The following is a 21,905-nucleotide window of genomic DNA, read 5'->3' as shown; positions in this document are numbered from 1 at the left end:
CTCTAAAAGTGAACGGTTCTAAACTAATATTAACTGTAAATCAGAATATTCTTTCTTGTTTTTTCTTTTGTAGGAATGTCTCTTAGCAGTTTTGGTTTTTTTTTTTTAATCAGAAGACAGTTGAGCATAAGCTGGTGTGTTTTCTGAAGTGAAGATTGGGAACCTGAGTGTAGGCATCAACCAACCAAGATAGTGAAAAGTAGCTTGAAGCACTTAATAAAAATGTACTGGGGGTATGGAAATTTATAGTGATACAGTTAGCTTTTGTTGGATGGGTGAATTTTTATCTCCATGTAGAAAAGCAATGGGATAAAGTAATGCTTTAGTTTCTTTTTGCCCCTGCTACTATCAGATTTAGCTGGCTTCTGTTGAGGCAAAAAAAAAAAAAAAAGGATCTGTGGAGTCCATCCATCAAGGTGATGACTTTATTAGTGCTTGCATGTCACTGTGACATAGTGGAGAAACTGTTGGGGCAGGGAGTTCTGACTCTCTCTTACTGGTATTGTTCATATCTGTCACAGAATACTTGTACTCCAAAACCAACTCAAAGAGTGGTATCTTCAGGTTTGGTTTCTGTCATGCCTTTTACCATGTTTGTTCAGTTTACAAGTGGATGCGGCTTTTCTGATCACCAGTCCTGCCTGTAATGCGAGAGTGAAGCTGGGCTTCTTCTCTGTCTGTGGCCATTTCTGGATCAGAGTTAACTAATAGTTGACTCTGCTGGGCTAGCAGCTAGAACTTTTGGTTTGTTGTCTTACATTGTAAGTAAGCAAGTAGAAGCATCCAAAACTCACTTCTGGATTGCTCTTCCAGAGCTGCCATCCAGGGCATCAGTAGAATATGTTTGGGAGTAAGTTTAACTCCATCACTCAAACTTCCTGTAGTGAGCTGATGCTTTCTTTTCCTTCCTGCTCCTATCCCTGCACAACTTCTGTACAGGAGTCGACATCTGTGTAGAGATGAAGCAAAAAGGATCCTGCAGCTCCTCTCATTGATCCTGTTCTACCCAGATGTTCTTTGTATGTTCCAGTGCTTCCTTTGTTTGTGGCCGAATTTTAACACTCTTTCTTGTGCTCTCTCTAGTTGACCGTATTGTTGGGCTGGATCAGGTAGCTGGTATGTCAGATACAGCATTGCCAGGGGCCTTTAAAACCAGGAAGGGTATGTTCCGAACAGTGGGACAGCTCTATAAAGAACAGCTGGCTAAACTGATGGCTACCTTGAGGAACACCAACCCCAACTTCGTCCGTTGCATTATCCCCAACCATGAGAAAAAGGTACAGTCAAAACAGCACAGCCCAGACAGTCTTACCTGGGCTTCCTGGGGCATGTGGCTGGGTTGCTATCTTTTGTCAGGTTTTGCAAAAGATCTTGAAGAGGTCCTCTTTTCTCGGGGTATCTTTTTAAGGTTGTCCTAAAGAACTGTATACTTACTAAAATTTTGGAGACTGATCTTTGCAGTTCTTCATAAGGTGGCATAAAAGCTTTCAGTTGTTTCTAACTGGAAAAGAGAGAACTGACTGCTTTACGAAAAAAGAGAGAGAGGCAAGGGGGTAAGCCCCTTTTGTAAAAACTTTGTGGTATTTATAAAATATACATTTTCCTCACTAGGCTGGAAAACTAGATCCCCACTTGGTCCTCGACCAGCTTCGCTGTAACGGAGTGCTGGAGGGAATCCGTATTTGTCGTCAAGGTTTCCCCAACAGAGTTGTATTCCAGGAATTCAGACAAAGGTGAGCCCTAGGAAAGAATCCAAAGCAGTCTTTGCCCTGGCAAAGTTTAGACAAAAGTACAAAAATTGAAGTATTTTATTGCAACTAGATCACCAATTTTTCAAAGGCAGCACATCTGTATCTTGGTATTCCCTGGCACTAAGCCTTCCAAAAGCATCTTTGACTTCTCTAGTAAGGATGTAGTTAAGGTGAGGTGTAGAGGACTCCATCTAAGGCTGCTGCTTCATACTCTGTTGAATAGGGAGAGAATTCCTAGAATTTTTTTCTCTAAACTGTCAAACTCATAATGGCATAGGAATGCATACTGATTTATTTTGTTTGTTGTTGTTTTAAAATATACTTGTGTAACTGGTCTGATGCTTTCTCGTTTTCAGATATGAAATCTTAACTCCAAATGCAATTCCCAAAGGATTTATGGATGGAAAGCAGGCTTGCGTGCTAATGGTAAGACATCCCAGAAACTCTACTTGAATAGAATAAGCTTTAGGAGTGTGATTTAAAAGTTGGAGTTGTGAATGCTAAATATATCAGACCAAAATTCCAAAGTCAAATGTTTTGTCTGAGAGAGGGTTGCAAAAAGCCTTCTCTTGGCTTCATGGATGGAGGCTTTTGGCTAGCATGAGGTTCAGTAATCTTAGGCAAAGAGGATCTTTCTGTTTCCACAGGTGCATACACTTTGAGATGCCAGCAGCGTTCATAGAATCCAAATGCTTATGAGCATTAATGTTATCTCTAGCACATGCTTAAAGTATAAGCTTCAATAAAATTTTTGTAATGGCCTGCTGTTGACAAATGCTTTCAGTGAAGGCTCCAATTAATTTCTGCAGAATTGCCTGCTTCAAAGGAAGAGCTTTGGCTCTAGCTTGATGATTAGGGGAGACTGAATTGAATTTGGCTGTAAGGGATTCCCTTTTTTCTGTCTGAAGGGAGTATAGCTCATTATTCTTAACTATTATAAGCGTTGACAGCAAATCCCTGGAAGGAAGGTTGGGTTGGGGTGTCTTTTTTTGACATAGATGAGGGCTGGGGAAAGTGATTAGGAAGGATCAACATATGTGTTTCCTCTAGGAAAGGAAGAGGACTCTAGGGACTAAACATGTTCCTCACAGCTTCCTTGTATTCTGGGTGCTTGATGTGATGTTGTATAAAACAGTGTTTTCTGTCATGTTTTCTGTCTGTGGTTACCTCCATTTCATGCTGTGCTTGGTTGAGCTCAGACTCCTCCTAATTAGGACAGAGCAGGACTTTATTGGGAGTTAGCAACTTTGGTTGGCCTGAGCAGCTCGTTGTAGGGAAGGGATGTCATACAGTCGTGGGACACAAATATGTTTTGTGATGTTTCACATGAAGCAGCCTTTGCAGGACATGAATTTTTCTCTCTCTCATTTTAGATCAAAGCATTGGAGCTGGATTCCAACCTTTACAGAATTGGACAGAGTAAAGTGTTTTTCAGAGCTGGAGTCCTTGCTCATCTTGAAGAAGAGAGAGACCTGAAGATCACAGATGTCATAATTGGCTTCCAAGCATGCTGCAGAGGCTACCTGGCCAGAAAGTAAGTACCATAATTTTTCCAATACATATTTCTCCTATTCATGTACAAGTTTATCTTCAAGAAAAGGTAACTAGAAAATATTTTTTGCCAGAAAGGTCATGATTTATTTGTTGTGTATAATTAACAGTTTGTTATCCTTTAGAGCTTTTTCATCTCTGTAAGGCTAGACTTCTGGCACCTGCCAGAATCTCTATGTGCTGCTATCCCAGAAACTACCCGAGCAATGAAGTCTATTCCTCTTTATAAGAATATTATGCAGCAGACCAGGTTTTTGACAAAAGTGTTGCAAATTGCAAAGGTGAAAATGAAAAGGTCTTAATACAGTACTGATCCAGGAGGTGTAGGATTTCTCATAAGCTACTAGGCAGGGCTGCAAATGGTACAGTTGTAAAAACAAAAGTAGTACCTGTCAGTTCAGTGGGAAGACACACCTCTGTTCCAGATCTCCCTTTCTGGAAGTGAAAATAGTGAGGCTTTTCAGATTAGAAGACAATAGGGAAAAAAAATTATTAGATAGGAAATTGAACAAAGGAAAGAATAGCCACTCTTACCTGAGCAGAAAAAAACTTAAAAAGAAAGAAAGTTCACTGAAAACTTTGCTGTTTTTTTAGGAGAGAACCTTCTAAAGAAAAAACATAGAAGTATCTTGGAAAGGGCTTGGTGATGAGCATTGTGTGCTGCTGTGTTTTCCTTTGTCTGACTTCCTCTTACTTTGCAGAGCATTTGCCAAGCGCCAGCAGCAATTGACAGCTATGAAAGTGCTTCAGAGAAACTGTGCTGCCTATTTGAAACTGCGGAACTGGCAGTGGTGGAGGTTGTTCACCAAGGTAATATTTTTCCCTTTGCAATTTCAACAGTTTGGTTGCAATTTCTGCTTCTCAGGTTGAACCAGAGCACAAAAAGCACTCCCTCTGCAATTGGGCTGGCTTGAAACTACACCTTGATTTATTTAGGCAGAGAATATCATAGTACATTTTGTAGCTGTGCAATATGTCACATGCATATCTATGCATAAATCAGATACAACACCATATCCAAGTAATGTTGTGGAAAAGCAGAAGTCATCTTTTAATGTTTTATGCCTAAGAAGAGTAAGGGGATCACTTGCTTTGATGGTGTGGCACTTCAGAGAGTCACTTGCCATGTGACTAGTCAATTTAACTAGGCAAAAATTATTATTATGGGGGTGGCTTGCCATCTCTTTGTCCAGGGTCATAAGAGCAAAGGAAAAGCACTGAGGTCTGATCTTACTGTAATACTTCTAGATATTTTGCCTTTATAAAGACAATGAACACATGAAGAAATGGTCTCTTTTCTAAATCCGTGGGATTTCTTGCTTTTTAGCCTTGAGCCTTTGCAGCTAAATGAGAGTTGAGAGCAGAGTTTAAACTTTTCTTCTCCTTCCTATGAAATTACTTCTAAGGGGTTTTATGGGGTAGGCACAGAGATGGATGTTGTTTGTCTTTTTATAAAATTATCAAGTAGTTTGGGTTGGAAGGGATCTTTAAACGTCATCTAATCCAACCCCCTTGCAATAACTAGGGACATCTTCAACTAGATCAGTTTGCTTAGAGCCCCATCCAACTTGACTATGAGTTTCCATGGATGGGGTATCCATCTACCACCTCTAAAAAAACCTGTTCCAATGTTTCAGCACCCTCATTGTAAAAAATTCCTTCCTTATATGTTGTCTAAATCTACCTTCTGTTAGTTTAAAACTATTATTCCTTGTCCTATCACAACAGGCTTTCTAAAAAGTTTGACCCCATCATTTTTAGAAACCCTGTTTAAGTACTGGAAGGTGCTATAAGGTCTCCCTGTAGCCTTCTCTTCTCCAGGCTGAAAAACTCCAACTCTCTCAGCCTGTCTTCATAGGAAAGGTGCTCCCTATGGTATTTTTTGTGATGCTCCTCTGGACCCACTCCAGCAGGCTGAGTACCCCAGACCTGGACACAGTCATTACTCAGGGTGGGACCTCACCAGATTAGAGGGGCAGAATCCCCTCCCTTGACCTGCTGACCACACTGCTTTTGATGCAGCCCAGGACACAATTGGCTTTCTGGGCTGTAAGCACACGTTGCCAGCTCATGTCCAGTTTTTCATCTACCAGAAACCTCTATGTCCTTCTCCACAGGGATGTTCTCAATCCCTTCACCTCTCAGCCTATACTGATAACAGGGGATTGCCGTGACCTAGGTGCAGGACCTTACACTTGGCCTCATTGAACCTCATGAGATTCCCATGGGCCCACTTCTCAGGCTTGTCCAGGTCCCTCTGGTTGGCATCTGGTGCATCAGTGGCACCGCTTAGCTTGGTGTTATTTGCAAATTTACTGAGGGTGTACTCAGTCCCTTCATCTGTGTCATTAACGAAGATATTAAATAACACTGGTCCCAGTAAGGATTCCTGAGGGAACTGCTTGTCACCAGTCTCCAGCTGGACATTGAGCTGGTGACTACTACCCTCGGGATTCAACCACACAGCCTGTTCCTGATCCACCAAGCACTCCACCCATCAAATCCATATCTCTTCAGTCGAGAGAGAAGGATGTTGTGGGGGACTGTGTCAAATACCTTACGCAACTTTTTTATTCTCTTCCTATTACTTCTTAACCCTTGAGGGTCTGGAAATTACTGAACCCTTTCCTTATGCATCCCATTCTGGGGGAATAGATGGACAGGCAGAAAGTGTGCTGTTGACAGAGTAGATGATATCTAGTCCTCTGATTCCCCTGATGTTCACAAAAAAGAACTGGTCAGTCCTTCAAATATGAATAAAAATGGTTTTTTATTCAATGCTTATCAAGTGCAAGAGCATTTCTTTATGTTTCCCTTGTTCCTTGTATACATCTCATTCCCTTGGTTTCCCTTTCAGGTGAAGCCCCTTCTGCAAGTAAGCAGACAGGAAGAGGAGATGATGGCCAAGGAAGAAGAACTAATAAAGGTCAAGGAGAAGCAGATAGCTGCAGAAAATAGACTGACTGAGATGGAGACCTTCCAGGCTCAGGTGAGTTTGAAAATATGATGTGTAAAAGTTGTTCTCTCTATACTTGTCTAACTGCTTGAGAACACCTCCTTTGCTTTCTTGGTCTGATGGACAAACTGCAGGATTGCAGCTTGCTGAAACGTGGGACTTGGCTGCCATCTTGGTCAATTTGCTTTGCCCCTCTTCCCAGCTTAGTTCCTCCAGCAGGTCATTTTGTACAGTGACCACCTATTGCTCTTCTAGAGACATTATGTGAGGAAAAGTCTCCTTTGGCTATGTATTGTAGCAAGCTGGTTGAATTCAGTTTCATCTTTAATGGAATCCTTTCTGTTTGGAACACAGAAGGTGGAAGCAGAATTGTTTTTCTGTAGGGCTGTTAATTATTCATTACTTTTGCAGGGGGAAATAGACAATATCCTTATTTCAAATGGATATGGTCTTGAGAAATTTGTGAAGGCTAACATGATATGGGGTTGCATCATGTGGTTTGTGAATGAGAACGAACACTTGAAACTGTGATTTGATATTTAGCTTTTGATTAGGAGCAGAGGAGTGCTGCAGTGTTTAAAAGTGTAGCTGTGGAACACAGGAGCACATAACTTCACTTAACACAGATTGCTAAGTGCTTTGGTAAGTTGGAGCTTGTCTTATTTGTGGCTTTGCATCCAATGTAGCTAATGGCAGAGAAGATGCAGCTTCAGGAACAGTTGCAAGCAGAAACTGAACTCTGTGCTGAAGCTGAGGAGATAAGAGCTCGCCTGACAGCCAAGAAACAAGAACTGGAGGAGATATGTCATGACCTGGAAGCAAGGGTGGAGGAAGAGGAAGAACGGTGTCAACTTCTTCAGGCTGAAAAGAGGAAAATGCAGCAGAACATCCAGGTAATACCTTAGGAATGCTATCTCTTGTCAGTAAAGAGGTTAGTAAAGGTTAGAGTTGTTCTTTTGTCTCAACTTGGAGGGAAACGAAAGAGAGCAGGGGGAAAAAAAGGCATAGAAAAATCTATCAGTGGAAACAGTAATAGAATGCAGCCATTCTGGTGCTGAGCCTGAGGCATTCAGTCAGTCATCTGGAACGAGCTATTCTGTTCCTGAAGATGATGGCCACTTCTCAAATAATTAGAGGAGTCTTTGCTTTGTTTTAGGAAAGGTAGTGTTCTTTGCAAAATATAGCATCGTCTATCCTGCTAGAAAGCTTGTTGGTTAGGATGCAGTATGTTGCATTAAGTCATGACAGAGATGTCATTCTAGGAGCTACTAATAAAACCTTGAAGAAAGGGTGAAGAAACCTTCCATTTTAGTATTGCCCCTGTGCTGTTACATGGGTAGGTGAGCAGCACTGACCAACACCTTGCTTTTCTGTGTGTGTTGTGAAGGAACTAGAGGAGCAGCTCGAAGAAGAGGAAAGTGCAAGGCAGAAGCTGCAGCTAGAAAAAGTGACCACAGAGGCCAAATTGAAGAAACTGGAAGAAGATGTGCTAGTTCTGGAAGATCAGAATCTCAAATTGGCTAAGGTAAGACTCCTGCAGCTTCTTCCACAAGCTAAAAATACACAAGTATTTTTGGAGCCACCCTCCAAAGGTTGACCTTTCCCCTCTTACAGGGAATTTTATTAATTAATTCATGTTGTCTTTGAGTATTCTGACATGAATTTTTGAAATTAACTGCCTGGTTGTATTCTTGACAGTCACTATTGTGTGATATTTAAGTAGCCTTGACTAAATAATGATCTATGAGCAAACATTTTCTGATACATTGTTATGCCAAGCAGTATCAAGTTATTTCATTAACAGACTTCCCTTTCAGTTTTGAAAGGACCATCAAATACAAATCTTTAATTTAAATTCAAATTTATTTGAATACTGTCTGTGATCCTGAAAGGATTTTTTTCTTTCTGAGTTTGTAGCAGGAGTAGGCACTCAGGACATTGACATCTCTATGCAGAGTCAGCTCTGGCAAAATATCCTATAATTCCAGCTACTGCTTTGACACTGCCCTCTCAATTTTGCAGGAAAAGAAACTGTTGGAAGACAGAATGTCTGAATTTACAACAAACCTGACAGAGGAAGAGGAGAAATCTAAGAGTTTAGCCAAACTCAAGAATAAGCATGAGGCCATGATCACAGACCTTGAAGGTGATTTTGAGGTTTTTTTGGAGTTTTTTTGGATTGGGGTTTTTTGTTTGTTTGTTTGTTTGTTTGTTAAGATTAAAGACAGATTCTGCAAAGACCTTGTCTAATTAGTTTCAGGTGTTGTTAAAATTTGTTGAACTTCAGTTTCATTTCTAGAGTTTTAGTTCTTCCCAGTTTCTGAGGGGTTAAAAATCAGTCCATAGTGTGTAAGCTATTGATTGATTTGATAGAGCTGTGCACTGGCTGGCTGAAGGTTATGTGCCTTGTCAGCTGAGCCCTTGATCTAAATAAAAATCCTCTCTAATGCAGCAGGCCAATGGAGAAGAGAGGCTGGTTCTCTTTCTTCTCCTGCTGTGGAAGTGTCTCCACTTTTCTACTTCCAGCAGCATCAGTCTGTCAGGGTTAGTGCTGTTTCTGATAGCCTGTTTGCACAAGTTCTTCAGAGTTCTAGGAGGCTCTTCATCTGGAGACTGCCCAGGTTAACACAGCAGGAGCCAGCCTCTTTAGCTTCAGTAAAGGGGGAGTAGACCTTGTGTTCAGCATCACTTGATGAGTGCTTATGCCTGTATGGTGTGAGACTGGCATTGTGCTGCCAATCTTACAGGGAAAAGGGGGAAGGAGGCTTGGCTGTAAGGTGAGGGGAAGGGAATTGCCCAGATGTGGTTTGAGAGCAAAATATGGGGGTAGTTGCATGTACAGGTCCTGACAGAACAATGCACTCCAGCTACAGTTTGGACAGTTGTATTATTAGGAAAGAAACTATTGCTTAAATACATCTATTTTTCTCTGTTCCTACAATGTTCTTTGAGTATATGTCATCTGTGTAACTAAACATGTGCCCATCTTCATCAGAACGCCTGCGACGCGAAGAAAAGCAGAGGCAGGAATTGGAAAAGACTCGTCGGAAGCTTGAAGGGGACTCCAGTGATCTGCATGACCAGATTGCTGAGCTGCAGGCTCAGATTGCAGAACTCAAAATGCAACTGGCCAAGAAGGAAGAGGAGCTGCAGGCAGCCTTAGCTAGGTGAGAACCTGACCTGCGGGGTTCAGGGACCACCAGGTTGGGAAGTATTTCTTGTCTTGTGTCACTTGGAATAGGGACTAAATGCAGTTTGTGGATGTTGTATTTTAGCCTGTGCACTGTTAAAGATCCATGTCCTCAGCGTTAGAGTTCTCTGGCTGCTGCTCACTGCTACATTCTCCATACAGAACTAGACTATGAATGTAATGGGCACTGCATGCATTTCACTGGAGCAGTAATATTTCAGATGGGGTTAAAAAGTAGTGTCAACACACTGTCTCTCTGGTAGTTACTTTATTCATCTATTCAGTTAAGTGTCCAATTTCCAATGTAAAATGGTGCTTTTTCTTCTGCTTTCTTCTGTTAGTCTCTCTCTGTTCCCTTCTTTGAGGTAAGAAATTGTGCTCTCTCAAGTATTGGGAAATAGAGCTTAGAATTTGCAGATCATGTATGGATCAAAGTCCGAATGTAATATTGTAGAGCTGACCAAAACCAGCTTTTTTTCTTGATTATTCTTGGTAAGACAGGTCGTTTTAATTTGTGTATGGTTTAAGTCTGGCTCTGACCAAAACCTTATGTTGAACACAGAGTGGAAGAAGAGGCAGCTCAGAAGAACATGGCCCTGAAAAAGATCAGGGAACTTGAATCCCAGATCACTGAGTTGCAGGAAGACCTGGAGTCAGAGAGAGCATCCAGGAATAAAGCTGAAAAACAGAAGCGGGATCTGGGAGAAGAGCTGGAAGCGTTGAAAACAGAGCTAGAAGACACACTAGATTCTACAGCTGCTCAGCAAGAGCTGAGGTAACTCCAACATGGAGCTGTGTTATCTTTATTTGGGTTTGGTTTTGACTGTTTTTAATAAATGCTGGTGCATTCAGTCTCTTACCATAGCAAGTCTTTGCCTTTGTCAGGGTAGGCTGGTTGGCAGCCTCGGTAGTGTGCAAGCTGTAGTCCAGACTGCATTACCTCACCTGATGTAAGAAAGTTGATTTGCTCCCTAACCAAAGTGTTGGTGGTACCCCGGAAATGTTCATACTTTCAGGCTGAAAGTAATGCTACCAGCTTGTGCTTAGGAAGGATGCAATGCTAAGTGCTGACTTTGAAAAGTGTCTTTATAGCCTGTAGGGCTAAACAGACCATGGCACTTTCCTGCATTAGAGGTACTGTTGGTGGATATACACTTGTGCTTGATTTCCTTCCTTGGCATCCAAGTGGAATTTGTGAATTTTTCAGGTCAAAGAGAGAACAAGAAGTAACGGTTTTGAAGAAAACTCTTGAAGATGAGGCAAAGACTCATGAGGCTCAAATCCAAGAGATGAGGCAGAAGCATTCACAAGCTATTGAAGAGCTGGCAGAGCAGTTAGAACAAACCAAACGGGTATGTGAAACAGAAAACACAAGGCCAAAGCAGTCAACCTCTCTGAAATGAGAGCTGCAGAAGAGCATGAAGTGTTCATGATACTAGGCCTCTGATACATGTATTCTTCCCTTGGTAGATCATTTTTTGCTATGAAGCATATATAAAGCTGTTCTAAATAGTTTCGTTCATTCTTTTTTACACCGTCAGGCATGTTATACTGCACAGCCAAGACATTCTTTTCACTGCTAGCACTTGTTGACTTGTACCACCTTTAATTAGGAAATCTGATGGTGCAAGACTTTGTTCTGTATTGTTGTCTTCTCTGAGTATTAGATTGTTTCCTACTTATCAATAGCAGGCAGTTCAAATTGTTTTTTCTGAATAAGCAGTCTACAAATTAGCTGCTAAACATTGAACATTAGCTTGCTTGTTGGAAAAAACATGTACTCAGTGGCCATATCTAAAGTCTGAGGGGTTTTGCTGCTTTTTGTTTTCCTCTTCAGGTGAAAGCAAATCTTGAAAAAGCAAAACAAGCTCTGGAAAGTGAGAAGGTTGAACTGTCCAATGAGGTGAAGGCTCTTCTGCAGGGCAAAGGGGATGCTGAGCACAAGCGGAAAAAGGTCGATGCTCAGCTCCAGGAACTGCAGGTGAAATTCACAGAAGGCGAAAGAGTGAAGACTGAACTGGCTGAGAGGGTTAACAAACTGCAGGTGAGTGGCTTGGGTTTTCCTTATCTTCAGCCCAGGGCTGGAGAGAAAAGATTGTAGGGTGGTACCTCCTCGTAACTATTTGACAAATCTTGTTCCTCCTGAGGATAAGGTTCCTACAAAAAGCAAATCCACAGTTTGCTTCCCAAGGACTGTGCAAATTCCTTAACTCATTGCCAGACCAGGATATTTGGATTGATGTCACTTACCTTGAGCAGCCCTGAGAAGGTGAAATAACCAGTTGCCATTTGAGTTTCGTAAGCCTGAAAGAGTCAGCATGTCTGCACCCCTTCAGCGTGCAGTGGTTTGCACAGCACAGTTCTGTGAGCATTCAGCTGCTTGGGGACCTAGAGTGGCACAGACACACTGGTGATCGTGCAACTCACCTGGAAGAAAGTGTCTTGAAGCTTTGTAATGTGGTTGATGGTGTTGAGGAGTGGCTCAAGGGTGATGTGGAAACTTAGGGTTTCTCCTCATTTTTTCAAAGGAACAACAAATCCCTTTGAGTCACATAAAATGTTGTCTTTGGCCTTCTCCTTTGTGGAGAGTTGTCGTTAAAAGTTGAGCATTGCAGTGTATGCACTATCTTTTGGAGTGTGAAAATGTAATTTTGAGACTCTAGATACAATCCTGAAGCAGTTAAAATAGAAGAGAGTTAGTTACATATAAGCTTTTACAATTGCTTACCAGGCTGTCTAAAATCCCATATAGGCCTTATAAAAACGCAAAACAACCAAAACCAGAAGGCTTTTGCAACAGAGGTGATCTCAAGTAAAGTTCTCTTTTCAACTTCTCATATTTAATTCCTGGGATTTTGGAAATTATGTATTCATTCCTTGAGAGATTATATACACATGCCTTACTGTTCAGAGGTGCCTCAGTTTTCACTTTTGGGTCTCGTAGCTGCTCACCCGTTCCTGTCTTTGTTTTTGCTGATGCATTCAGTAACTGATACTCTGATCTCTCCTTCAGGTTGAGTTGGACAATGTCACAGGTCTTCTGAACCAATCTGACAGCAAATCAATCAAATTAGCAAAAGATTTCTCTGCTCTGGAATCACAGCTTCAGGATACACAGGTGAGAGCTTTGGAAACCCAAGGCAACTATGTGTGGTGCAACCAGTGTCCATTACAAATTGTTAAAGTGAGAAATCACTCTGGACACCATTAAGTACTGGATATACAGCAATTCAAAGCTTTGAGTCTGGATTTTTTTTGCTTAGGGGTTATATTACGTGGTATTAGGAGCATTCGTACAGAAACAAACTGTTTATCTTCCTTCTGCTTCCTCAGTATATGCAACATATGTGACTTTTCCCCATCTTGGATTTAGAAGTCCTCCTCTGTCACCTTTCTGCCTGAGAGCTCTTTAGTGCTAGAACTGACTGGAATGCTAGGTTCTTGTTTGAGATCTTCATAGTCAAGTATTTGACAGGGTTTTTTGTGTCTGCATATGTGTGTGATTTCCAGTAAATTTGTCAAGCAGAATTTTTTTTAATTCTCCGTGGATGTTGGGGAAGTGATAGATTCAAATAACTTGGTATTTTTTCTGGAAATAAATCATCCTTAGACTTTGGGATTGAAGCAGCCATTTACAGTTAGTAGAGTGTGACACTTTCAGTAAAGCATGGAGTACTAAGCAGGTTGGAAGGGAAAGGAGGAGCATCAAACCTCAGATACTAAGTGACCTCGAACAGTCCTTGATGTTCTGTCTACTTACTACTCTTTTTTAAAAAACAGGCTCAAAAGATAGGGCACAATATAAAAATTCTGCACTAGTTTAAAGATTGGTCAGTCTCTACAGATCATTCAGCTCAAGCACTGGCAGCATAAGTCAGTCAATGTTGTTGTGCCCTAAGCTGGTAAATGACCAGTGCTGTACACTTCTGCTAATACCAGTGTTGGTTTTGACCATGCTAGAGCATTTTGGCCTGTTGTCTGTTCCTTTGGTAATGGAATATGAGAAAGACACATAGCAGAGTACAGGTTTGCTATTGTTGGGAAAGGTTTTAATACTTTGTGTGCTACTTGGGGGACTTGAGAAAGGACTGTGGAAAGGCTTGTGTGGTTATGAGTATACTTTAATGATTTGACCGTAGGAGAAAACAAGACCCTTCTGAATATTTTATTTCTATACTATATCACTGGAAGACAATTATTTAAATTCTGCCTTCGGTTGTCTTATCTGTGAATTAAGTTGCATACTTAAACTCAACTTCAGAAGTACTCATTCTGGAGAGAGTGGATGAGGATTGTGAGCCTTTAAAGCCGAGGAGTGGTGCTGAATTCCACTGGTGTGTTTGCTTTATAGGAGCTGCTGCAGGAGGAGACTCGCCTAAAACTGAGTCTCAGCACTAAGCTGAAGCAAATGGAGGATGAGAAGAATGCTTTCAAGGAGCAGCTGGAAGAAGAAGAGGAGGCAAAGAGAAACCTGGAGAAACAGATCTCTATTCTTCAGCAACAGGTACAGAGTCCCATAAACCAGTGATTTTTGAGAAGAAGCATAAGTGCAGGTCTGTCTTGAGGGAAGTAAAATCTAAATGCAGACTTGGCTTCTAATAACACAACCTTTCCTGGGAAAGGGTGATCCTGCTGATTTGGGTGAAAGAAGAGACGAGAAGATCTCTGATGATAATCATATGAATTGGTTGTAGATTTCTCTCCAGAAACTCCTTTGGGCATTCAATCATACAGTATTATGTGAGGGAGTAGTAGTACCTTCAGAAATAAGCAGACTTATATCCTAAACTTCTGGTGACAGTAAACTGCACATAGCGTTACTCGTGGCGTGGCTTCATGAACAATCTTTGTCCTTTAGGCAATAGATGCAAAGAAGAAGATGGATGATGGTCTGGGCTGCCTTGAGTCAGCAGAGGAAGCCAGGAAGAAGCTGCAGAAGGACTTGGAGGGCTTGAGCCAGCGTTATGACGAGAAGACAGCTGCATATGACAAGTTGGAAAAAACAAAAACCCGCCTGCAGCAAGAGCTGGATGACCTCGCTGTGGACTTGGATCATCAGCGGCAGATCGTTTCCAACCTAGAGAAGAAGCAGAAGAAGTTTGATCAGGTATGGCTTCAGTCACTGGTTATTCAGTAGGTGCATCTTAGTGACAGGTCTGCTTTAAAAATATTTAAGCAATACTGCTTGGAGAATGCTTATTTCTTTCTGAACTAAGGCAGAGTATGTAGAGTGGAGAAACAAGCTTTAATAGAAGTAAATCAATTCTGTTCTATGCATAGGAAGCTTAGTAACGTTCCTTTTCCCAAAGGGATAACATTTATATCAAAACCAAGATTGAGTTTGAAGCACTGTTTGCAGATCATCTCTGAGAGAAAGTTGGAAATAATAGGTTGGAGGCCTAGGGAATCAGGAGTTGTTTACTTGGGGTCATCACAGTTGTTAAAGAAGGGGTCCATGCCTCATTCTGTGAAGCTGTATTTTCTTGATTCCTTCTATCTGTAGAAGAAGACTATTAAGAAGGCTCTGATGAAAAGATGCATGTTTACCTTGTTAGAAAATTATCAGTAATTTCTCAGAATACTGATGCTGTGCTCTTGTAGCTGTTGGCTGAGGAGAAGACCATCTCTGCCAAGTATGCAGAAGAACGGGACCGCGCTGAGGCAGAAGCCCGTGAGAAGGAGACTAAGGCCCTCTCCTTGGCCAGAGCCCTGGAAGAAGCCATAGAGCAGAAGGCTGAGCTGGAGCGAGTCAATAAGCAGTTCCGCGCAGAGATGGAAGATCTGATGAGTTCAAAGGATGATGTTGGGAAAAGTGTAAGTATGAAGCTAAATTCATTTGGGCAGGAAATGTCACACAGGTGATACTGTTACTTTACTACTGTAAAAAGCTTATGCTCGTGGTAACACAGAGGGATGTTGTAGAGAATACCGGATACATTGTGAGTTTGTGAGTGTTATGTTTGTGTTACATTAATAAGTGGGAAAAATGGGTTGGAAGAGCCTGGAAATGGCCCAAATGAGGTACTGACAAACTGAAAATTAACTGATATCCTTGTGCAGATATCCTTATGCTGTGATCCTAATAAGTAAAATACAGTGATTAGCCAGGCAGTGGAAGACATTAACCCCAATATTTCCAGACAAAAAAACCTTATGTGTATGGAAGGAAAAGAGCAAAATCAGAGACCAAGAAGTATTTTCTTGAATTCTTTCAGAACCAGAGTTGTCTGGCTCTGATAAGTCTGCAGTAAGTCAGGACTGGGCTGACAGATGCTTTTCTCTTTCTCCCCACCACCACATATACATGACCAGAACTAACAGTAATTGTGATTCAGACTGGCAGCTCGCATCTGCCTTAATACAAGGGACAGATACAGTGTTCTGGTATTCTGTGTGATGTGGGTGGCTGTTCTTAGTCTTTTTTGCTGTTAGGGTAGCTTAAATTGTCTGCACTCTTTGAGGAAGCCTCATGTGTGGTACTATGCTGTAGGTCCACGAGCTGGAGAAAGCTAAGAGAGCCCTGGAGCAGCAGGTGGAGGAGATGAAGACACAGCTGGAAGAGCTGGAGGATGAACTGCAGGCCACAGAGGATGCCAAACTGCGGCTAGAAGTGAACCAACAGGCTATGAAGGCACAGTTTGACCGGGACCTCCAGGGACGTGATGAACAGAATGAAGAGAAGAAGAAACAGCTGATCAGACAGGTAAAAATTGCTCTGTAAATCCTGAAAGTGTTCTGTACATAAAAGCACTTGTGTCCAAAGATGATTAGACAGACAGTGCCAATCCAGAGTGTTGTTAGTGGTAACACTCCAGGCAGCACTGCAAAGCTGTGAGAGACTTTCTCCCTTGTGTGTGTGATTGTTGAAACAGCCTTTGTCTATCAAAGGAACCCGTGAGGCTTTATTAGTGAGGAATGTTAGCCCCATCCCCCTGCCAGGAAGAATGAAGACAAGTCACATGCTTGCACTTATGTAGCGTTTGAAAGGGGGATGTGAAAAGTGGGTGTTGGGAAATGAAGGAGCTGAAATGCTGATGCCTGTGTTTCTTCACACAGGTTCGGGAGATGGAGGCGGAATTGGAAGATGAACGAAAACAGCGATCCATGGCTGTGGCTGCCAGGAAGAAGTTAGAGCTGGACCTGAAGGACTTGGAAAGCCACATAGACACTGCTAACAAGAATCGTGAAGAAGCCATCAAGCAGCTCCGCAAACTGCAGGTGAGACACTGCAACGGCTTTAACTGTCAGCGTAGAGCATTTACCTGGGGAAACAGGATACAGGGTTTCACCTCATGAGAACCATGCATCAGTGTCACAAGAACAGCAGAACCTTGTAGCAATTTACCACAAAATATTTATTGGCATTTCAAACATCCTTCTAATCCCAATCTGCCTGTTTAACTCCCTGGGAGACAAGCTGTAGGCAAAGTGCATTCTAGTGCTTGCCTCAGGTCAGTGTTTTTGGAAAGGATTACAGAGCTGCAAAGCTAGAAGACTATAAATAACATTTAGAACCTGCCCCAAGACAGTTTTGTTGTGCTTTTTTTAATTTCTGCAGGCAGTTCTTGATCTGTTGCTAGAGAGAACCCTAAATCCTCCCTAAAATGGCCATTCCATTGCTTCGCTAGAAAGCGTCCTGTACCCTCCCTTCCTCTCTTTATCTGAGAAAACTTTTTTCCCTGCAAATAAGCAGTCCTGTTTGCTTCCATTTATATTTATCCTTGTTACCCATGAAAAGTGAAAAGTATGATTCCTTTTGTTTTTACAGCAACCTTTTTGGTGGCTGAAGAGCAATGAATCTGTATTTCCGTTTTCCATCCGTGTTTCCCATAAGACAAATAAACCCAAGTTGTTAATGTGAATGCTCTAAAATTCATCCATTTCTGTTCTCCCTTTTCAGGCACAAATGAAGGATTACATGCGGGAACTGGAGGACACACGTACTTCCAGAGAAGAGATCCTGGCACAGGCCAAAGAAAATGAGAAGAAACTGAAGAGCATGGAGGCAGAGATGATCCAGTTGCAGGAGGTAATGGAATATGCATGCAAGTCAAGGGTTGGTTTGTTTTCTTTGGCCAAGAAGTATATGTAGTGGTCTAAGCTCATGTTTTATTTCCTTTCTTCTGTGCTTTTTGCTCTGCTCAAATATGAGGTCCACTTAAAAATGCAGAATTTGGCCCTTTCCTGACAGCTGTGGTTTGAGTGTGCAAAGCAAAGGAAGCCGTGGGGTGGAGAAGGGACAGACTGTGTCATATAATTAACTTTGGATCTTGCTAGAGACCATACCAGCCATTACCAGTAACTACTTTTTCCTATGCTGCATTAATTGGTAGCTTCCTATTGGATCACTGACTGTCTCATTTCCATTCCAGGAACTTGCAGCTGCTGAGCGTGCCAAGCGCCAGGCCCAGCAAGAAAGGGATGAGCTGGCTGATGAGATTGCCAACAACAGCGGTAAAGGGTGAGTAATGTTCCCCATTTAAAGGAGGAGGAGCTGCTTTGAGAAAATACTTTGCAGGCTGTTATTTTTGTGTAGACTGCAGCACACACTCTATCCTCTCTGCTCTGGAAAGACTGAGCTTATTTTGTATACAAGTGGTGAATTTTCCCCAAGGCATTGATGCCATCAGTGCTGCTTTAATGCTTTCGTGATTCTGTGTCCTATAGTGCACTGGCCATGGAGGAGAAGAGACGCCTGGAGGCACGGATAGCTCAGCTGGAGGAGGAGTTAGAAGAAGAACAGGGCAACACAGAGATAATCAATGACCGGCTCAAGAAGGCAAATCTTCAGGTACCTGTTCAGGCTGCACCATGCCAGTAGGGGTTATCCAGTCTGTGTAAATTGTCAAACACTCAGAGTAATGCCAGCTGCTGCTTTTTGTACAGTACAGGCCCTCAGAAATCCAGAGGTGTGAGCAAGATGAAACTGCTGAAAACCATGATACAGAAAATAGCAGCCAAAACTGATGTTAACTCAAACATTATCAAAACTGATGTTTTGATAATGTTAAATCATTAGGTATCTGGAATAATCTCCGAAGTTTATTTAAAAGAAAAAAACAGCAAACCAACCAAACAAACCCCACCCAAAAAACCCCTCCCAGTCCCTTTTTTCTCTACTAAGGGGTATTGAGAAAGAGGATCCGTTGCATGTTGCTCCAGCTTGACATGCTGAACAATGCCACAATGTGTTTGGAAAATTGCTTTTCTGCCAGTTCTATGCTATTTCAAATGGACTAACCATATGAAATTTGTTAGGCTGCTATAGAAACCATGATCTTAATCTGCCTGTTCGCTGCCATATTTTGTCTGCCCAACTTTAAGAGTCAAGCACGTTGTTTTCTTAGTGCTCCAAAGCCAAGGAGGCTGATGGTTTTCCAAGTGGCTCATTTGCTCTGATAGAGGAGAGCCAGAGCCCTGGCTTGGAAGTAGACAGAGTTCTTGCCCTTTCACTGTTGCAAGTCAGTATTTTTAAGCTGCTTCTTTGTAGTGGAAGTAGACAGACAGCAAATAAATGATAAATTAGTAAAGCACATGTATTGGATCCACTTGCTTCAGGATTTTTGTAATTCAAAGACTGAAGTGTGAGACCATGGTCTTCACTCCAGAGAGTAGTGTACGTGATTGGCAAGTTTAGTTAGCCCTAAGAGGAGGTTGATAAACCTGTTATTCAAGGAATTATTTTGAAAATCTGAGTAAACTAAGATACTTTTAGAAGTGCTCTGCCTGCAGACAGCTCCCTCTGCATCAGTTATTCCAAGTATTCAGCTCACCCTGAGGGTTCTTTTTCTTTGCAAGTCTGAGAAATAAATCAGCCTTTCAGGCTGGAGCACTGGCTGTGCTGAGTCCTTTACCTCTCTCTGCAGATCGATCAGATGAACGCCGACCTGAACGCCGAGCGCAGCAACGCGCAGAAGAACGAGAACGCTCGCCAGCAGATGGAGCGCCAGAACAAGGAGCTCAAGCTGAAACTGCAGGAGATGGAGAGTGCCGTGAAGTCCAAGTACAAGGCTACCATCACAGCCTTGGAAGCAAAGATAGCGCAGCTGGAAGAGCAGTTGGACATGGAGACAAAGTATGTTCTAGTAGAAACTCTGTTTTACAAGCTTCCACGCATTCTGGAATTTTAGGCTCTTTTGAAAAAATTTTGATTTGTCTGAGTGAGAGCTTCATCCTAGGTATACTGGGTAGTATAGAAATAAGATCTTGGCAAACCTTCCTTGTTTTTCACAGTAGAGACTTACAGCTTGTTCTGGACCTAACCACTCCTAAAACTGCAGCTATGATACACTTGCTGCCCCTCTGTAGCTTCAGGAAGGCTCATATCTGTGTGACATCAGTGTCTTTTGGTCATTTCTGAGAAACATTGCTTCCCATCCCCTTTTTTCCTGAATTATGGAAGGTTTTCCTGTCTTCTTGTTTCTAATTTGTCAAAGTCAGGTCATTTGTTGGGGGCAATGAGCAGTGTTATCTGAGCATCCCTGTGTTTGTGTGTAGGGAGCGCCAGGCTGCCAGCAAGCAAGTGCGCCGTGCCGAGAAGAAGCTGAAAGATATCTTGCTGCAGGTGGATGATGAGAGGCGTAATGCTGAGCAATTCAAAGATCAGGTGGGTATAGTGACCTGCAGCATGGGGGAAGGATTTCCCTGCTATGACTGAGGCATTGTCTGGGTGTAACAGAGGTCTAGCATTAACCCATCCTATGGATTTCTCTTCTTTTCTGTCACTGTAATAATTGCAAGATGAGACAGATGAAAATGTAATGCTTTTAAGGAAAAGACCTCTCAAGTCCTAGGCAGCTCCCTTCAGAAAGGGAAGAGAGGACTTTGGAGACTCTGCTTTTTGCTGCTTTATCTACTGTGCTGTAACTCTGGAGAAACAATGATTTCTTATTTTTTTTTCCTCTGTACACACTCAGGCGGACAAGGCAAACATGCGCTTGAAGCAGCTGAAACGCCAGCTTGAGGAAGCAGAAGAGGAGGCCCAGCGAGCCAATGCATCCCGTAGGAAGCTCCAGCGTGAGCTGGAGGATGCCACTGAAACAGCTGATGCAATGAATAGAGAAGTCAGCTCCCTGAAGAGCAAACTCAGGTAAGGCAGAGCATTTTGGGCCATACCTTGGCAGCCAGTCCAGCGAAGTCTTGCTGCAGCTGCTCCCGGTGGCAGCTGCCCGCAGCAAACAGCATGGCAGGTGCTTCCTTACCTCTACCCAGAGGCTGCCCTGTGTGGTGAGTTCAGTGAAGCCTTGTGTTGCTGACATGCTGTCTGTCCTTCCCCAGGCGCGGGGACCTGCCATTTGTCGTGACTCGTCGTATTGTCAGGAAGGGTGCGGGAGAGTGCTCCGATGAGGAAGTGGACGGCAAGGCAGATGCTGGTGAAGCCAAAGCTACTGAATAAGTCCTCCCATTTGACCCAGGTTACACGTGAGGGAGTGACCCATTCAACCCCCCTCCCCTCTTCCATTGGACTTTTGGCAAACCCTCTCCTAAATTGGCTGGGGATCTGCAGAGCAAACCCAGATTTGTGTATCTGGAGCCATCAGGCATCTGTGTTCCTAGTTTTCTCCTCTTTCCAGTTTCTAATCCTCTTTGTATTTAATGCCAAAGAGTCAGGGTTCTGAAATCTGACCAGCAGTTTGGCTACTACAAAGGCCTGTAGAACTGTCTGTGCCATGTCTGCTGGTACATCCTTACACAGTTTGGAGGGAGTGGGCTTAGGGAAAGATTATTTTTGCTGTAAATCTCCTTTTGTCTTCAATTCTAGCTGCAGGGAAGCTCCTTCCTGTATTTTTTCCCCTCCCTCTTTGTTTGCTTTCGGCAATCATGTTCAGTGACCTCAGACTTCTGCCTCTTTTAATCTGCCCACCCACATGGTTTGGGAGCAGTTTCAGGAAAACGGTGTGCTTTGGCCATGGCAATTTGCCCTTTCTACTTTCACGTGTTTCCAGGGAGGGGTGAAGAGGGAAGCTCCTCTCAGGACCAGTTACCTGGAGGACTTGCCAAAGTTGTCTTTTCTTCTTTTTTTTTTTTTCTTTTTTTTCTCCTTTGTTTTTTTCCTTTTTATTTTTTCGTCATTTTTCCCTCTTCTTATTTTTCCTGTCTGGACAGATCTCTAAAGTGCAATGATGTCCTGTTAGTGTCTCTGCCTCTGAGCGGTTCCATCTGAGTGTGGACCAGTAGTTAATGACAGGCTGGGGAAGCAGAACAATGTCCTTGTGCTTGTCCGAGAATCTCTGGGGGACCAAATATATTTAATGGTAATAGAATCTAGAGGAATTTAATAGGGTAGTGGGCAGAGGGTGGGGATAAGGGGAGGGAAATTCCTCTTATTGACATGTCCAAGCCTCTTGCACCTGCTCTGTAACCAGGGGTTGGGATTAGTTATTGTGCACCATTGACTAAGAGTATATTAAAAACCCTTTAATCTGCACAGATATATGTAAGGCCTTTGTATCTCTTG

The 21,905-nt window shown here is 42.5% G+C and overlaps 1 protein-coding gene across 1 annotated transcript in view; it reads left to right on the top strand.

Annotated features, from left to right (window-relative positions):
* The window catches only part of MYH9 (myosin heavy chain 9), a 70,736-nt gene extending 49,050 nt beyond the window's left edge, over positions 1–21,686 (top strand). The window contains exons 16-41 of the mRNA XM_027654950.1: positions 1,084–1,277; positions 1,612–1,733; positions 2,108–2,177; positions 3,125–3,285; positions 4,004–4,112; positions 6,160–6,291; positions 6,945–7,151; positions 7,646–7,783; positions 8,281–8,404; positions 9,254–9,425; positions 10,011–10,223; positions 10,656–10,800; positions 11,286–11,492; positions 12,462–12,566; positions 13,800–13,952; positions 14,307–14,555; positions 15,050–15,262; positions 15,939–16,151; positions 16,505–16,666; positions 17,349–17,477; positions 17,821–17,909; positions 18,116–18,239; positions 19,315–19,523; positions 19,946–20,054; positions 20,365–20,537; positions 20,726–21,686. Coding sequence (XP_027510751.1) covers positions 1,084–1,277; positions 1,612–1,733; positions 2,108–2,177; positions 3,125–3,285; positions 4,004–4,112; positions 6,160–6,291; positions 6,945–7,151; positions 7,646–7,783; positions 8,281–8,404; positions 9,254–9,425; positions 10,011–10,223; positions 10,656–10,800; positions 11,286–11,492; positions 12,462–12,566; positions 13,800–13,952; positions 14,307–14,555; positions 15,050–15,262; positions 15,939–16,151; positions 16,505–16,666; positions 17,349–17,477; positions 17,821–17,909; positions 18,116–18,239; positions 19,315–19,523; positions 19,946–20,054; positions 20,365–20,537; positions 20,726–20,843 — 4,040 coding nt within the window. The 3' untranslated portion in view covers positions 20,844–21,686. The remainder of the gene's footprint in view (positions 1–1,083; positions 1,278–1,611; positions 1,734–2,107; positions 2,178–3,124; positions 3,286–4,003; positions 4,113–6,159; positions 6,292–6,944; positions 7,152–7,645; positions 7,784–8,280; positions 8,405–9,253; positions 9,426–10,010; positions 10,224–10,655; positions 10,801–11,285; positions 11,493–12,461; positions 12,567–13,799; positions 13,953–14,306; positions 14,556–15,049; positions 15,263–15,938; positions 16,152–16,504; positions 16,667–17,348; positions 17,478–17,820; positions 17,910–18,115; positions 18,240–19,314; positions 19,524–19,945; positions 20,055–20,364; positions 20,538–20,725) is intronic.
* The last annotated feature ends 219 nt before the right edge of the window (positions 21,687–21,905 follow it).

This window comes from Corapipo altera, unplaced genomic scaffold (assembly GCF_003945725.1).
Source record: "Corapipo altera isolate COAL_440 unplaced genomic scaffold, ASM394572v1 1, whole genome shotgun sequence".
Classification (NCBI taxonomy): Eukaryota; Metazoa; Chordata; class Aves; order Passeriformes; family Pipridae; genus Corapipo; species Corapipo altera.
The sequence above is the reverse complement of the archived record's forward strand: the minus strand, read 5'-3'. Positions and strand labels throughout refer to the sequence as shown.